This window comes from Borostomias antarcticus, assembly GCF_949987555.1.
Source record: "Borostomias antarcticus genome assembly, chromosome: 1".
NCBI lineage: Eukaryota > Metazoa > Chordata > Actinopteri > Stomiiformes > Stomiidae > Borostomias > Borostomias antarcticus.
The window spans coordinates 2,690,255-2,708,558 of record NC_140234.1 but is presented as its reverse complement, the minus strand read 5'-3'; the positions used below and the strand labels follow the sequence as shown (position 1 = coordinate 2,708,558).

The 18,304-nt window shown below is 45.7% G+C and overlaps 2 protein-coding genes across 2 annotated transcripts in view; one reads left to right on the top strand and one right to left on the bottom strand.

The window, feature by feature from the left end:
• pnkp (polynucleotide kinase 3'-phosphatase) overlaps positions 1-5,654 on the top strand; it is a 24,781-nt gene extending 19,127 nt beyond the window's left edge. The window contains exons 17-18 of the mRNA XM_084437989.1: positions 2,805-2,872; positions 5,248-5,654. Of these exons, the coding sequence (XP_084294115.1) occupies positions 2,805-2,872; positions 5,248-5,368 (189 nt within the window). The 3' untranslated portion in view covers positions 5,369-5,654. The remainder of the gene's footprint in view (positions 1-2,804; positions 2,873-5,247) is intronic.
• A 178-nt stretch (positions 5,655-5,832) lies between these two features.
• Positions 5,833-17,564, bottom strand: LOC311315532 (complement factor B; the record flags this gene model as incomplete). Its single annotated transcript, XM_084446202.1, has 17 exons — positions 5,833-6,134; positions 6,681-6,730; positions 6,901-7,033; positions 7,830-7,936; positions 8,063-8,139; positions 8,331-8,478; positions 9,750-9,876; positions 10,165-10,256; positions 10,956-11,102; positions 12,654-12,758; positions 12,957-13,088; positions 13,468-13,606; positions 13,897-14,021; positions 15,316-15,423; positions 16,015-16,188; positions 16,945-17,130; positions 17,294-17,564. The coding sequence occupies 17 exons, from the start codon at positions 17,562-17,564 to the stop codon at positions 5,973-5,975; spliced, it is 2,283 nt and encodes a 760-aa protein (XP_084302328.1). The 3' UTR covers positions 5,833-5,972.
• Positions 17,565-18,304: the final 740 nt, after the last annotated feature.

Here is an 18,304-nt window from a genome sequence, read left to right as displayed (position 1 = left end):
TCACCTGTCTCTCCTATCTGTTTACCTGTCTCTCCTATCTGTTCACCTGTCTCCTATCGTTTTACCTGTCTCTCCTATCTGTTTACCTGTCTCTCCTATCTGTTTACCTGTCTCCTATCTGTTTACCTGTCTCTCCTATCTGTTTACCTGTCTCTCCTATCTGTTTTCCTGTCTCTCCTGTCTGTTCACCTGTCTGTCCTATCTGTTTACCTGTCTCTCCTATCTGTTTATCTGTCTATCCTGTTTATCTGTCTCTCCTGTCTGTTTGCCTGTCTCTCCTATCTGTTTACCTGTCTCTCCTATCTGTTTACCTGTCTCTCCTATCTGTTTACCTGTCTCTCCTATCTGTTTACCTGTCTCTCCTATCTGTTTTCCTGTCTCTCCTATCTGTTTACCTGTCTCTCCTATCTGTTTACCTGTCTCTCCTATCTGTTCACCTGTCTCTCCTATCGTTTTACCTGTCTCTCCTATCTGTTTACCTGTCTCTCCTATCTGTTTACCTGTCTATTCTATCTGTTTACCTGTCTCTCCTATCTGTTTACCTGTCTCTCCTATCTGTTTACCTGTCTCTCCTATCTGTTTACCTGTCTATTCTATCTGTTCACATGTCTCTCCTATCTGTTTACCTGTCTCTCCTATCTGTTTACCTGTCTCTCCTATCGTTTTACCTGTCTATTCTATCTGTTTACCTGTCTCTCCTATCTGTTTACCTGTCTCTCCTATCTGTTTTCCTGTCTCTCCTATCTGTTTACCTGTCTCTCCTATCTGTTTACCTGTCTCTCCTATCTGTTCACCTGTCTCTCCTATCGTTTTACCTGTCTCTCCTATCTGTTTACCTGTCTCTCCTATCTGTTTACCTGTCTATTCTATCTGTTTACCTGTCTCTCCTATCTGTTTACCTGTCTCTCCTATCTGTTTACCTGTCTCTCCTATCTGTTTACCTGTCTCTCCTATCTGTTTACCTGTCTCCTATCTGTTTACCTGTCTCTCCTATCTGTTTACCTGTCTCTCCTATCTGTTTTCCTGTCTCTCCTGTCTGTTCACCTGTCTGTCCTATCTGTTTACCTGTCTCTCCTATCTGTTTATCTGTCTCTCCTGTCTGTTTGCCTGTCTCTCCTATCTGTTTACCTGTCTCTCCTATCTGTTTACCTGTCTCTCCTATCTGTTTACCTGTCTCTCCTATCTGTTTACCTGTCTATCCTGTTTATCTGTCTCTCCTGTCTGTTTGCCTGTCTCTCCTATCTGTTTACCTGTCTCTCCTCTCCTATCTGTTTACCTGTCTCTTCTATCTGTTCACCTGTCTCTCCTATCTGTTTACCTGTCTCTCCTATCTGTTCACCTGTCTCCTATCGTTTTACCTGTCTCTCCTATCTGTTTACCTGTCTCTCCTATCTGTTTACCTGTCTCCTATCTGTTTACCTGTCTCTCCTATCTGTTTACCTGTCTCTCCTATCTGTTTTCCTGTCTCTCCTGTCTGTTCACCTGTCTGTCCTATCTGTTTACCTGTCTCTCCTATCTGTTTATCTGTCTATCCTGTTTATCTGTCTCTCCTGTCTGTTTGCCTGTCTCTCCTATCTGTTTACCTGTCTCTCCTATCTGTTTACCTGTCTCTCCTATCTGTTTACCTGTCTCTCCTATCTGTTTACCTGTCTCTCCTATCTGTTTTCCTGTCTCTCCTATCTGTTTACCTGTCTCTCCTATCTGTTTACCTGTCTCTCCTATCTGTTCACCTGTCTCTCCTATCGTTTTACCTGTCTCTCCTATCTGTTTACCTGTCTCTCCTATCTGTTTACCTGTCTATTCTATCTGTTCACATGTCTCTCCTATCTGTTTACCTGTCTCTCCTATCTGTTTACCTGTCTCTCCTATCGTTTTACCTGTCTATTCTATCTGTTTACCTGTCTCTCCTATCTGTTTACCTGTCTCTCCTATCTGTTTTCCTGTCTCTCCTATCTGTTTACCTGTCTCTCCTATCTGTTTACCTGTCTCTCCTATCTGTTCACCTGTCTCTCCTATCGTTTTACCTGTCTCTCCTATCTGTTTACCTGTCTCTCCTATCTGTTTACCTGTCTATTCTATCTGTTTACCTGTCTCTCCTATCTGTTTACCTGTCTCTCCTATCTGTTTACCTGTCTCTCCTATCTGTTTACCTGTCTATTCTATCTGTTCACATGTCTCTCCTATCTGTTTACCTGTCTCTCCTATCTGTTTACCTGTCTCTCCTATCTGTTCACCTGTCTCTCCTACCTGTTCACCTGTCTCTCCTATCTGTTTACCTGTCTCTCCTATCTGTTTACCTGTCTATTCTATCTGTTTACCTGTCTCTCCTATCTGTTTACCTGTCTCTCCTATCTGTTTACCTGTCTATTCTATCTGTTTACCTGTCTCTCCTATCTGTTTACCTGTCTCTCCTATCTGTTTACCTGTCTCTCCTATCTGTTTACCTGTCTATTCTATCTGTTTACCTGTCTATTCTATCTGTTTACCTGTCTATTCTATCTGTTCACATGTCTCTCCTGTCTGTTTATCTGTATATCCTATCTGTTTATCCCATCTGTTTATCTCTCTATCCTGTTTACCCGTCTCTTTCCTGTCTGTTTACCTGTCTCTCTTGTATATCTGTCTCTCCTGTCTGTTTACCTGTCTCTCCTGTGTTTACCTGTCTGTTTACCTATCCTATCTGTTTACCTGTGTCTCCTGTGTTTACCTGTCTGTTTATCTGTCTCTCCTACCTATTATTCCTCACTCTGAGGTGCTGCATTGACACTGCCCGTTGAACGCTTCCTTCTTCCTGCCCCATGCAGTTCCGAGAGATGGTCCCGTCCGCCACTAAACACCTCAAGGTCAACGATATGATCTTCCACAGCTACAAGTGAGTGTCTCTGACCGCCCCCCTCATTTCCACGTAGATTCCTCTCGCGTCTCTCTTCACAGAAGGACCAGAGAGAAGGGGAGGAAACTTCCTGTCTTCTCAATGAATGCTTATGATTGGTAGATTAGTCAGGGGCCCGGGCTCCTGGAAGCGTTGGCGTGTTTGTGACAAGGTTATAATAGTTTTCCTTTTTTCATAAGTTTTATTTTTATATCGTTGTAACTTTTTGTTTTCAATTTCAGTTTAGTTTTAATTAATTTTCAAAGCAGGTTTGCTAGTTTAGTTTATTTTTTTGGGGGGGGAAATGCTTAGTTTTAGTTTAGTTTTATTAATTTCATTATTAGTTTTAGGTTTTTGTTCTTCTGCTCTAGCCTCGTGAGACTATCCTGATCTCACAAGCTCACGTTGTTTCACTCCGTGTGGATATCCACCCAAAATACTAGCCTTATGTATTAAATTAAAAAGACTAAAACTAAAGACATTTTCTCTATAATTTTAGTTTATTTTAGTTAGTTTCTGTAAACACACAATACAGTTTTAGTTAGTAATCATTTTTTTGTAAAGCTAAATAATAATAAAAAGTTTTTATTTTTATTTCGGTTAACTAAAATGTTTTTTCACACCTAGTTTTTGTTTTTTTGTTAGTTTTCGTTAACTATAATAACCTTGTTAGTTTTCGTTAACTATAATAACCCTGGTTTGTGTCCACTGCGAACCGAACACACAGGTTTTCTCAGACAAGAGTTGTTTTCTGTTCTGACCAACCGCTCTGTCTTCTGTTTTGACCAACCGCTCCGTCTTCTGTTCTGACCAACCGCTCTGTCTTCTGTTCTGACCAACCGCTCTGTCTTCTGTTCTGACCAACCGCTCTGTCTTCTGTTCTGACCAACAGCTCTGTCTTCTGTTCTGACCAACCGCTCTGTCTTCTGTTCTGACCAACCGCTCTGTCTTCTGTTCTGACCAACCGCTCTGTCTTCTGTTCTGACCAACCGCTCTGTCTTCTGTTCTGACCAACCGCTCTGTCTTCTGTTCTGACCAACCGCTCTGTCTTCTGTTCTGACCAACCGCTCTGTCTTCTGTTCTGACCAACCGCTCTGTCTTCTGTTCTGACCAGCCGCTCTGTCTTCTGATCTGACCAACCGCTCTGTCTTCTGATCTGACCAGCCGCTCTGTCTTCTGTTCTGACCAGCCGCTCTATCTTCTGTTCTGACCAACCGCTCTGTCTTCTGTTCTGACCAACCGCTCTGTCTTCTGTTCTGTCCAACCGCTCTGTCTTCTGTTCTGACCAACCACTCTGTCTTCTGTTCTGACCAACCGCTCTGTCTTCTGTCCTGACCAACCGCTCTGTCTTCTGTTCTGACCAACCGCTCTGTCTTCTGTTCTGACCAGCCGCTCTGTCTTCTGTTCTGACCAACCGCTCTGTCTTCTGTCCTGACCAACCGCTCTGTCTTCTGTTCTGACCAACCACTCTGTCTTCTGTTCTGACCAACCGCTCTATCTTCTGTTCTGACCAACCGCTCTGTCTTCTGTTCTGACCAACCGCTCTATCTTCTGTTCTGACCAACCGCTCTGTCTTCTGTTCTGACCAACCGCTCTGTCTTCTGTTCTGACCAACCGCTCTGTCTTCTGTTCTGACCAACCGCTCTGTCTTCTGTTCTGACCAACCGCTCTGTCTTCTGTTCTGACCAACCGCTCTGTCTTCTGTTCTGACCAACCGCTCTGTCTTCTGTTCTGACCAACCGCTTTGTCTTCTGTTCTGACCAACCGCTCTGTCTTCTGTTCTGACCAACCGCTCTGTCTTCTGTTCTGACCAACCGCTCTGTCTTCTGTTCTGACCAACCGCTCTGTCTTCTGTTCTGACCAACCGCTCTGTCTTCTGTTCTGACCAACCGCTCTGTCTTCTGTTCTGACCAACCGCTCTGTCTTCTGTTCTGACCAGCCACTCTATCTTCTGTTCTGACCAACCGCTCTGTCTTCTGTTCTGACCAACCGCTCTGTCTTCTGTTCTGACCAACCGCTGTTCTGACCAACCGCTCTGTCTTCTGTTCTGACCAACCGCTCTGTCTTCTGTTCTGACCAACCGCTCTGTCTTCTGTTCTGACCAGCCGCTCTGTCTTCTGTTCTGACCAACCGCTCTGTCTTCTGTTCTGACCAACCGCTCTGTCTTCTGTTCTGACCAGCCGCTCTGTCTTCTGTTCTGACCAACCGCTCTGTCTTCTGTTCTGACCAACCGCTCTGTCTTCTGTTCTGACCAACCGCTCTGTCTTCTGTTCTGACCAACCGCTCTGTCTTCTGTTCTGACCAGCTGCTCTGTCTTCTGTTCTGACCAGCTGCTCTATCTACTGTTCTGACCAACCGCTCTGTCTTCCTCACAGGAAAAAGTTTGTGGCGCCCGCCCTGTCTGAAGGCTTCTCAGAAATCCTGCAGATCCACTTCGTCCCCAAGTTCACCAACAGCCAATCAGAGGCTCTGTTCCGACAGTTCTCTGAAGGCTAATTGGATGGTTTCCGTTGTAACCTGAGCTTTGTGTGATTACTATTGGTGCAGAACGAGACAAGTTAGCCGTCAACGATAATTCAAGTGACCAAGAGACGAAACCAAATAGAGCGATGTGTCTGTCTCAGTAACCACCTCCACACTTCACCTGCTGCTCACTAAGTATTTCATTTGAAAAGAACAATATTTGTTGACGGTACTTGTGTTTTTTTCTTGTTACATGTTTTTGGACTTGTATGTAGAAATCCTGAAAACCACTGGCAGCTTTATCACCAACTTGCTTCGTTCAAATAGATGTTAGATGCAGTGAGTGAGATTCAGTGTGATTTTCATTGGGGAAAATGGTAACATTGGTTGTTCTGTCTTTAATAAAGTTTGAAAAACACTGATACATTCATCCGATACAGATATGACTAGCAATCATTCTTTAAATGGAGAACTATACGAGTTCAGAGAGGAGGCAAGTGAATATGGAGGAGTGTACACAATTTAGGTGAAGTAGCTAAGTGCACACTAATAAGTGTATAACTGTCCACTTTCGGATAGAATATAACGCACAGGATAGAATATGGCGGCATGAAGGTGACAGGATGTGGTCGTTTCTTCAGCCGTCCGTCGGCAGGAAGTCCACCTCGGTCCCCAGGTGCTGCCGTAACCATGGCGCCAGGTCAAAGAGGCTGATGTGGAAGTCACGTGCATGTGCATTCTTCTTACTGGGCTTTCCGGCCGTGCACATATCCACAGTGCCCCAGCTCAACACCCCCACCTGCAGGACGGGAGGACCAGCAGCTGAGAATGATCTTTCTTCAATACGAGTGAAGTTAAATACAAGCGATGAAGTTTGTTTACGTCCCTGTGTACGGTACAGCAGGGGTTCTCAACCTTTTGTAACTTAAGGCCCAGTTTGGATTGTTAAAACAATTCTGAGGACCACCTTCCCAAATACATGAGAAAAAAACCCGTTGGTCCGTCACTTTTCTCATCTGAGGGGCGCGAGGGAAAGTTTGCATCTGAGGGAACATTCGCTAGCAAACTACGTGAGCTGAACACATTCAAATGTGATCGGCGTGGTGATATTCAAACGTAACTGGTCATTGAAACTATGTATTTTAACTTGAATGTTTTATTTATATGTGAATTATTGAGTACATTTAGATAGAAAAATAACTAGCTTTGTAATTGAACAAACGTTATTGTTTTCTAACCATTTGGCAGTAGGCTACCACTGGTTGAGAATGGCTGCGGTACAGTATGTTCCTCATGTCGGAGGTAATGTTCTGAGTGTTTGTTCTAAGGACGGAGAGTTCCCCACCTGGAAGTTCCTCATTCTCTTGGTCAGGAACAGAGAACCTCCAGAGTCACCTGTAGACAACACACTTTAACCTTAAGGTACGAGCCACGAGTGTGGTGTGTGTAGGTAGTCAATCGGACTGTTTTGGGAGTGAGTTGCCAAGCTGATGTAACTGTGCAGGTACTGTGTGTGTATGTGTATGTGTATGTGTGTGTGTGCGCGTGTGTGTGCGCTAACATACCCTTGCAGGCGACAGCATCCTGATAAGAGGTGGACCCTCCGGTGCAGAGGAACCTCTCAGGAACGTACTCATCCAGAGTCACATCTGTAGGCTGAGTGAGGATCGTCCCTGCCTGCTTTACACAGTCTGGCCGCTACGCAGAGAGAAACACACACAGAGAAACACACAGTGAGAAACACACACACACACACAGAGAAACACACACAGTGAGAAACACACACACACAGAGAAACACACACAGTGAGAAAAACACACACACAGAGAAACACACAAACAGAGGAACACACACAGACAAACACACACACAGAAACACACACAGAAACACACACAAAAACACAGAGAGAGAAACACACACACACAGAAACACAGAGAGAGAAACACACACAGAAACACACACACACAGAAACACACACACACAGAAACACACAGAGACGCAAACACAGAGAGAAACACACACAACAGAGAAACACACACACAGAAACACACACACACAGAGAAATACACACAGCCATGTACACATACATCTCAGACAATTAGAATATTGTGAAAAAGTCCATTATTTTCCATAATTTAATTCAAACAGTGAAACTTCCATGTATTCTAGATCCATTACACACAGTGAAATATTTCAAGCCTTTTTAGTTTTAATCTTTATGATTGTACAGTATGTTCAGCATGTTCATTTATCCACTCAATACTTGGTCGGGGCTCCTTTTGCACAAATTACTGCATCAACATGGAGCAACATGGAGGCAATCAGCCTTGAAATATTTCCCTACATGTGTAATGAATATCTAATATATGAAAGTTTCACTTTTTGAATTAAATTACGGAAAATAATGAACTTTCCACAATATCCTAATTTTCCGAGATGCACTTGTATACAGACACACACACACACACAAAGAGCAGAAAGAGCCATCGCTCACCTTGCTCCCTGTCTGAATGTGTGTCTCTCTGCGGTGTGTCGTGCGTTTGTCCTTGTCCTTGTGGATGAAATAGGCTGTGGTATCTTCTCTGGACAGCAATGCAGTCTCTGAAACACACGCACAATCATGGAGAATTCTGTATCGTTCCGTTCGTTACGGCCTTAACAGAGTGAAGGTGTGAATGCTGTGGAGATCTCGGGGTGAGAGGTGAAAGGTCAGGGGTCGGGTCTTACTGTGCTGCCGGCAGGTGGAGTCGGGACTCATCTTCATGGCTCTGCTGGCGGGCTTGGTGCACGGCAGGCAGATGGGCCTGTCACAGAACACACACACACACACACACACACACACACACGGCTCATGAGATTACACAACATAAAGAAAATATCTCATCTGAAACAGTTCTACCGAAAACCAAATCCCCTTCCGTATCAGACTGGATAGACGTTATTTCAAGAGAGCCATTTCTAGCCTTGTTGTCCAGACTGAAATGGCAAAACGCACCTAGCCTTCCAGGAGAGAGGGATGCTTTTCTCCACCTTCACCAGAGCGACGTCGTAGTCGTAGAACTCCGACACATTCCTCTGTCTGAGAGCCGACACGTTGTAGAGAGGATGCAGTCTCACTAAGGCGGCCTTCACACTGCCGGCTCCTGGAGAAGAAACACAAATTGAGCTCAGCTCACGCAGTCTCCTCCTGGAGAGCACAGACGAGGACAATGAGGGTAGCGTTACAAAAAGCACTTTGCACAGGAAAGACGAACAGTTCCGTTTGTTCAATCCCAGCAAACACACAACGTCAGGGAGACGTTCAGATCATGTCTTAATAACGTCCGTCGGTCCAGAACCCCATTTGTACGTCTGCTGGACCCCTCAATATTTTAACGTCTGGCTTGGACCCCTCTAAGACGTCTGTGGACGTGCAGAACGGGTTCAATATCTGAACGTCTAAAAAAACGTTCATTCTGGCTCCTAATTGGATGTCTTTGGACGTCCGAAAAAGACGAAAAAGACATCTAAAAGACGTCTTTTAGACGTGTCTTTGCTCAGTGGGATACATTCAGGAAATTACCCCAAATACCAATTCAATGGTTTGAAGGAAACGAGGCATGTTGCATTCAACGCTTTTCATAATACATTGAATATCCAAAGATAGATCCTGCACTGTGAACTTCATAGAGCCGAGCCCTGACACAGAGACTCATATGCAAGGTCCAGGATCAGTGAAGGCTGTATAGCCTAACGCTGCGTTCATGTGCACCTCGGAAGCTCGAACTTACCAGTCGTGAAGTCGTAATTACGACATACACGCGTTCAAGTGCTTTTGGTCGGAAAGAGCAACAAAACGTCAACAAACACGGACGCCACGACGATGGATGTTTTTCTGTGGGTGATTTATAATCAGCGAAAGCAAGTCCCTTATCTGTATAATGAGCTAATAGTTGCTTAGCTAGCTATATTGCTAAAATGTGCTTAGCTAGACTTGTTAGCATCTGTGTTTGTGATCGATAGACTTTTAGGTTGAAAAGGGACTGCAATAGAACAGAATAACGAACTATATCATTTTTTACTGTCAATTGCTGCCAGGGTTTCCATTCTTTCCACCATTTTTTGCTATCCAGAACGCCATGAAACGTCACAGCTCGTAAACTCGGGTATCATCGTTATTTCCCAATTTCCCACTCGTAATTACGACCTTGGAAGGCCGTCCATGTGGTCGTAACTCGTAAATACGGTAAATACGATATTTCCAAGGAGCACTTGAACACAGCATAATAGCTGTACTAGAAATAGTAATATTTCTCTAGTAAAATGTAAAGGAACTAAGTACTTAAGTCCATACTTGGTACCATGTGACACAGTGGAACTTGTTCTTCTGCCCTCGGCCTTTAGCGAGGTCCGGGTGAAAGTGGGGAGTACTGACCGTGTTGCACCGTGACCTTCTGGGGGTTCAGGCCCTCCTGAGACGCAGCGAAGAAGCAGTGAGCGGCGGTCAGAACCCAGTTCTGGGTCACGATGGAGCCCAGGCAGCTTTCCTTATTGGACCCGGTCTGGACCGACACACACACACACACACACACACACACACAAACACAGCAGAGCAACAGGTCATGTACTGTAGGCAGAGGTGCGTCATTAGTTTTGTCACGACTTTTGTATAGATAACATGCTATTTTGAAACATATTAAGACATTTTAAAAAGGTGTTTTTAATGAGATGTGTTGTTGAGATGTGTTGTTGAGATGTGTTGTTGAGGATGCCTTGACGTACAGTAAAAGTGAATTCATTCATTCATTCAGTGCCCATTAGCCCCCAGGTATGAGATAAAGGATGCTCACCATAGTGACGACATCGACATGCCAGGGTCTGGTGTGAGCCGTCTCGGACACACCCTCCCGGGCCAGCCCACACATGGTCACACTCTCATCACCTGCACACACACACACACACACACACACACACACACACAAACACACACACACACACACACATTTGAAATATTACATAATTGGCCATGACTGAAGTTGAAGTTGTGACAGTCACAAAAGTAATATTACATAGATGATAACTAAATTTAATGGAACTTAACTTAATGGTAATGTATTCTGTAGATGGATGGCTGGACGAATGGATTAATGAATGACTGAATGAATGACTGGATGGTCAGATGAACGAATGGATGGATTGATAGATGGATGGATGGTCAGATGAACCAATGGATGGATGGATAAATGGATGGATGGTCAGATGAACCAATGGATGGATGGATAGATGGATGGTCAGATGAACCAATGGATGGATGGATAAATGGATGGATGGTCAGATGAACCAATGGATGGATAGATAGATGGATGGATGGTCAGATGAACCAATGGATGGATAGATGGATGGATGGTCAGATGAACCAATGGATGGATGGATAGATGGATGGTCAGATGAACCAATGGATGGATGGATAGATGGATGGATGGTCAGTTGAACCAATGGATGGATGGATGTATTGAAATGTAACCTATTGATGATGGTATTGAAGGCCTCTTTCAGATGGTTGGATGGATGGACAGATGGATGGATGGATGGACAGATAGATGGACAGATTGATGAATGGATGGGTAGACATGTAACCTACTGATCATGGTATCGAAGGCCTCTCTCAGACAGCTGCTGTTCTCCAGGATGAAGAGGTGTTGGTCACCTCTCTTTTCGGAGGCGATGCCGTTCAGCTCCTTCGAGTTCACCTCACCTTTCTCTCCCTGCACTCCAAACACATACACGTCTGTAGGGAACACACACACGCACACACACACACACACACACACACACACACACACACACACACACAAAACAGGATGAGAAAGGGAGAGAAGGGGGTGGATGGAGGGGTGGCAAGGGAGAGAGACGGGGGTGGGATGATGGAGAGAGAAAGAGCGAGAGAGGGTGGAGAGGGAGAGATTCTGTTGTTGCTCAATGCTCATTGTGTTGATGACTGATGGGTGATCCTATAGGGCGTTCATTCAGTGTGCAGTAGTATCAAACCTAGCAGGTCCTGGTATGAAAGTATTTTTATACTTGGTTTAAAAATAAGAGCACGCGAGTGGTCGATTCAAGCTGGTTTAAAACAAAGACAATAGATTTATTCTGAAATACGTTTGCAAGCGGTCTCTCACACAGGAAGTGATTCCATAGTCAGAGCAAAGATGATGAGAAGGGAGAGTCCTTTTAAAGGGGGGTACAGGGGAACTGAGAGACGTTACCAACTGGTCTGGACAAACAAGATTACTTCTGTGGGAATGGAGTTAACTTCTGGTTTCCACAAACGTTGTAAAACAATAAACTCAGAGAACTTCAGGAACATCAATCAAGTAGGAAAACAGAAAAACTATTTTTGGAGTGAACACATGGGTGATGACTTGAAATACTTTAACACTGGTCAGTGATCAAACTTAGTCTCAAACCTAGCAGGTCCTGGTCCGTGATCAAACGTAGTCTCAAACCTAGCAGGTCCTGGTCAGAGTGATCAAACTTAGTCTCAAACCTAGCAGGTCCTGGTCAGAGTGATCAAACTTAGTCTCAAACCTAGCAGGTCCTGGTCAGTGATCAAACTTAGTCTCAAACCTAGCAGGTCCTGGTCAGTGATCAAACTTAGTCTCAAACCTAGCAGGTCCTGGTCAGTGATCAAACTTGGTCTCAAACCTAGCAGGTCCTGGTCAGAGGGATCAAACTTAGTCTCAAACCTAGCAGGTCCTGGTCAGTGATCAAACTTAGTCTCAAACCTAGCAGGTCCTGGTCAGTGATCAAACTTAGTCTCAAACCTAGCACGTCCTGGTCAGTGATCAAACTTAATCTCAAACCTAGCAGGTCCTGGTCAGTGATCAAACTTAGTCTCAAACCTAGCGGGTCCTGGTCAGTGATCAAACTTAGTCTCAAACCTAGCAGGTCCTGGTTAGTGATCAAACTTAGTCTCAAACCTAGCAGGTCCTGGTCGGTGATCAAACTTAGTCTCAAACCTAGCAGGTCCTGGTCAGTGATCAAACTTAGTCTCAAACCTAGCACGTCCTGGTCAGTGATCAAACTTAGTCTCAAACCTAGCAGGTCCTGGTCAGAGTGATCAAACTTAGTCTCAAACCTAGCAGGTCCTGGTCAGTGATCAAACTTAGTCTCAAACCTAGCAGGTCCTGGTCAGAGTGATCAAACTTAGTCTCAAACCTAGCAGGTCCTGGTCAGAGTGATCAAACTTAGTCTCAAACCTAGCAGGTCCTGGTCAGTGATCAAACTTAGTCTCAAACCTAGCAGGTCCTGGTCAGAGGGATCAAACTTAGTCTCAAACCTAGCAGGTCCTGGTCAGAGTGATCCAGGGAGGTGGCGTCGTAGCCCAGCAGCGAGCGGATCTGCTTCAGCTTGGCCAGGGGACTGAGGCCTGTGTTAGAGTAGCCTGCAGGACAAGAGGGACACAAGCGGCTCACAACACATTCAATCCAATAACATCTCAAACACTTTATGTCGTTTGCAAAATGGTTGCAGTGTTATCACCCGACACAAAGAGAGATACTGTGCTTAAAGCAGTCATAACAAAGATCCATATGCGTACTGTACATGAGAGGACTAACAATACTGATCTCTCTCTCCCTACCGTCTGTCACTATGACGATGACGTTCTGGGTCTGCTTGAAGAGGTTGTACTTGGTCATGTTGAGGTTGACCATGTCGTTGTAGACACTGTCCAGAGCAGCATAGAGGTTGGTGCCACTCTGATGCCCATGGCCTGGAGGGGGACAGTGAGAAGGATGGACCACATAAAGGAGAGGACAAATGGATGAATGAATGGATGAATGAATGGTAAATGGACTGCACTTATATAGCGCTTTTATCCAAAGCGCTTTACAATGGCCTCTCATTCATCCATTCACACACACATTCACAGACCAATGGCGGCAGCTGCCATGCAAGGTGCTAGCCTGCTCATTGGGAGCAATTTGGGGTTCAGTGTCTTGCCCAAGGACACTTCGACATGTGGACAGGAGGAGGCGGGATTCGAACCGCCGACCCTACAATCGTTGGATAACCCGCTCTACCACTGAGCCACAGCCGCCCCTAATGAATACTTGAACCATTCAAGACTAATGAATAAGCGAGTGCCATACTGCGGTAGTTAAATTCGTTCAGACTCGCGATGACCTCGTCTGCGTCGTTGCTCCAGTCGTCGAAGATGCTCACGATGTTTTTGGCCTTGCTGGCGTACGAAGTCACATGGAACCGCATCTCGACCTCGTACCTGTCCAGCTGGAGGGCAGAGAGGTAGAGACACGGAAAGGTGTATGTGGCAGAATAAGACGTCTAGCTTTTGGAGAATAGACAAGCGAAAGGCGAGGGGATGGAGTGCGGGAGGGCGGGGGTGGGTGCGTGTCGTTTGTGTGTGTGTGTTTCTGAGTGGGTGCGTGTCGTTTGTGTGTGTGTGTGTTTCTGAGTGGGTGCGTGTCGTTTGTGTGTCTGTGTTTCTGAGTGGGTGCGTGTCGTTTGTGTGTATGTGCATGATGTCATCTAACTGTACCGGTGCTCATAGGTAGGCCCACCTTGCGTATGAGGGTGTCAGCGGCAGCTCGGAACTCCTGAAACTGGTTGTTGACGCTGCCTGACGTGTCCAGCAGGATAAAAACGTTCATGCGACCGTCCGACAAACGCAGCGCCCGACCAAAGCCTGAGACAGGGGTTCATAGCTTAGCACACACTCATACAAGTCAAGTCCATTTTATTGTATACAGCACATGTTCATACAAGCAAGTGTAGCACACAGTGCTGTGCAGAATAAATAAAAACAAAGTTAATTAGTTGGTATTAAGAAAAGTGCGGTAGGGATTTGAATGTGGCTATGGCGTGTTTCACTTGTGACCGGCCCAGTATTTGACCGGCCCAGTGGTTGACCGGCCCAGTGGTTGACCGACCCAGTGGTTGACCGGCCCAGTGTGCGACCGGCCCAGTGGATGACTGACCCAGTGGATGACCGGCCCAGTGGATGACTGACCCAGTGGATGACCGGCCCAGTGTTTGACCGGCCCAGTGTTTGACCGGCCCAGTGTTTGACCGGCCCAGTGGATGACCGGCCCAGTGGTTTACCGGCCCAGTGGTTGACCGGCCCAGTGTTTGACCGGCCCAGTGTTTGACCGGCCCAGTGGATTACCGGCCCAGTGGTTGACCGGCCCAGTAGTTGACTGGCCCAGTGTTTGACCGGCCCAGTGTCGACCGGCCCAGTGTTGACCGGCCCAGTGTTGACCGGCCCAGTGGATGATCGGCCCAGTAGTTGACTGGCCCAGTAGTTGACCGGCCCAGTATGTGACTGGCCCAGTGGTTGACCGGCACAGTGTTTGACCGGCCCAGTGTGCGAGCGGTCCAGTGTGTGAGCTTCAGTCACTCATCCACATTTTGAAGGGCATACCATCATTATATGATGCAACTTCTATTGTTATATCCTTTGTTTCAGTGTGTATACTCAACAAACATCTTTTCACGTGGGTTTTTACATATACCACACGTTCAGTGTTTTATGATGAAACAGATTATAACCTCTTATCCTGCACCCTGGTGACTGGCTTAGTCAATTTGTGAAGCCAAACATGAGTTGTTGCTAATTAGCTCAGTGAGATAGACCATTGTTCTTGTGCATATATATGGTAAAAGAGAAATAGAAAATAAGAAACAGTAAAAAATTAAAAATGAGAATAAAATAATAATAAAATTGAGTAAAACTACACGATGAAAGCAAGATTAAAAAGGCGTGTCTGAAGATCTTGCTTAATAGTTTCTGCCGTTCTTAGGATGTCTGGCAGGGTATTCCAGAGGTTGGGGGCGTAAAAACTGTAGGGTGCCTCCCCGTGTCTCTTGGTCCTGACTCCAGGAATAGTTCAAAGTTCAGTGCCAGAGGACCCAGGACTACAGTACTTACAGACACACACACACACACATTTCCATGCACACACTCTTTCTCTCTCTCTCACCTTCCTGCTCTTTCTTTTTGTGGTCCGGTGAGAAGACGTCCATGACCCCAGAGAGAGACCCCCCCATCGCCTCAGCCACAGCCCCGGGGGGGTCGAAGGCAAACGGGGCTGCGTCCAGACACACAACAGGAAATGACATCACAGAGTAGACAGCTGATATCTCTAGACAATGTGTTGTGTTCACATTCCACATGGATTACTTGCAAAAACAGCTGGACAGTACCCAAAAGAGACAGCTTTTATGATTGCTCAACCGTGTTCTTAACAACACCAAGTTACTTGAAAATGGTCAATCAAGTGAAAAACGAAACTATACTGAAGACTTATACAAAAACTGACACCATTTACAGTTATCTATATTATTATAATTTTTTTTATTTTTTAAACATGTTTTATTATTTTTCCCAGAATAGCCCTTCTAGCTATTCAAACATACTCCTGGAGCTTGCTCGATTGCCTTGTTGAGAGGGGTCAGGGAAGAATTTTTACAGCTCACTTATCTGGCCCCTGGGTGATTACTGTTTTTTTGCTTCCCTCTGGAATATGTAGGGGTGGGTCGTATGCCCACCTCCCTTGTTCTCTGTAAAGCGCATTGTGTTGCCTCTGGGTATGAAATGTGCTATACAAATAAAGCTTTGATTGATTGATTGATTGAGCTATTCTAGCTATAGTCTGGTCTGGTCTGGTCTGGATACTGACCTCGACAGCGAGGTTCTGTCCCACTCCACTCCCGGTCCTCCAGACAGACCCTCTCGGCCGAGCCCAGCAGGTCCAGACCGCTCTGGCAGTGGTACCGGACCGTCTCTCCCGTCCGGAACCGTCCGGCGAAGCGCAGAGCTCCGGGAGGAACCCCCGGGTCTCTACAGTCATCAGCTGGGATGGAGGGATGAAGAGGAGAGGAAGAGAGAGAGCGGACAGAGAAGAACAAGTTGTGATCACTAGCTTTGGGTTTATCATATATGTGCAGTATATATGAAAATCACTCTTCATCTGTCTGTGTATGCCGATTATGTTTATTTTAAGGGTCCTAAATGCTAAACTGCTAACTATCAGCTAACATTTGACTAACTATCCACTAACCCTCTTCCTAAGATTAACCGGTTGTTGCATATCCTCAGAGTTGCAGTTAATACAGCAGGTGCTGGCTAGTTTTAGTGTCTGCAGATCGTCTACTGCCTCAAAATAAAGTGTAGCTGAACAGGTTCCATGTGGTTTGTTCCAGTAGCCGTGTCTTATCAGCCAGAGAGCAAGGTTCCTACTTCCTAGCTGGTTCCTAGTGGCTCCGCCCCCTCCTCTGTCTCGGCCAGATTTACTCAGCTCTACAGCCAATCAGCAAAGCTTGCAAAATTGTTTTCCACTGTGGCGCAAACCCTGCTTGGATCAAGAGCTTTATGGTTACTGTACATAGAAAGTGGATAGTCTCTGCTAATCGTAGACTGTATCCACATTTGTAGTTTTACTTATTCATACAGTATACTTATTAGTATATCAAATGTTTTCCCCCTAAAAATGAAGCTTTTTGAACCTTTGATGAAACAAGAACTTCCTTTCTACCCATTTAAACCGCCCTCATTCTACTTATCATTGTAGCTTAATTGCCCACAGTTATGTCTAAGAGTAGAGTCTCACCCTGGTTGTCACACACTGGGGTGCTCCCGGTCCACTGCCCAGAGAGGGTGCAGTTCCTCTGGGCCGAGCCAGTCAGGGTGACCCCCTGGCGGCAGGAGAAGCTCTGGGTCTCCCCCGGGCGCAGCCACTGGCGCTGGGGCCAGAACTCCCCGTGGTCCAGCTGGAGCTGAGCGGGACACAACACGTCTGGGAAGGGGAGACGGGAGAGAGAGAGGGAGGGAGAGAGATAGAGAGGGAGAGAAAGGGAAGGCGTGAACGATTTTGAAAGTTGAAAGGAGGCGGAGAGATTGTGTCTAGAAAGAGAGAAATAGAAAAAAAAAAGAATCAATTTTTTTCAAGAAACCATTACCTTTGCATTTCGCTCGCGACACTGGTCTCCCATTGGCCAGTCTCATGGTGGACCACTCCCCATCCTCCCCGCAGAGCCTATGGGAGACAGGGAAGGGGTATTTCCCCGGCCCACAGTGGAAGATGAGCACGCTGCCTGGGGCCCCAGCCTGGGTGTAGGACACCTGGCCGTCTCTGATTCTCTCAGTAGTGGAGCAGTTCTGTGGCTGCTCCTCGTACTCCTCCTCATAGTCTGCTTCCTGCGTACACACTGGGATACATGCGGTACGCATGGACGCACACACACACACACACACACACACACACACACACACACACACACACACCGGTAAATGAAATGACAGAGAATGTTGTTTGTGTCTGTTATTATCTATTTGTTTCTCTTGATTTCCCTCCAAAAAATGTAAAACACAGAGAATTTGAAGAGGAGAGTTACAGTCGTAGTAGAAGTAGCCTAGTGGTAGCGGTAGTAGTAGTGGTAGTAGTAGTAGTAGTAGTAGTAGTAGTAGTAGTAGTAGTAGTAGTAGTGGTAGTAGTGGTAGTAGTGGTAGTAGTGGTAGTAGTAGTAGTAGTAGTAGTAGTGGTAGTAGTAGTGGTAGTAGTAGTAGTAGTAGTAGTATAGTAGTAGTAGTAGTAGTAGTAGTAGTAGTAGTAGTAGTAGTAGTAGTAATAGTAGTAGTAGTAGTAATAGTAGTAGTAGTAGTAGTGGTAGTAGTAGTAGTAGTAGTAGTAGTAGTAGTAGTAGTGGTAGTAGTAGTAGTGGTAGTAGTAGTAGTAGTAGTAGTAGTAGTAGTAGAAGTAGTAGTAGTAGTAGTAGTAGTAGTAGTAGTGGTAGTAGTAGTAGTAGTAGTAGTAGTAGTAGTAGTAGAAGTAGTAGTACTCACCCGGCTGGACAGAGATGAAGGAGAGGAGGTACAGACCCAGTAAAGAGACCATCTTCATGGCTGGTCTACAGAAGATGATCCCAGGCCGTGTGTTTGTGTGTGTGTGACTGGTACAGCAGAGAGAAGTC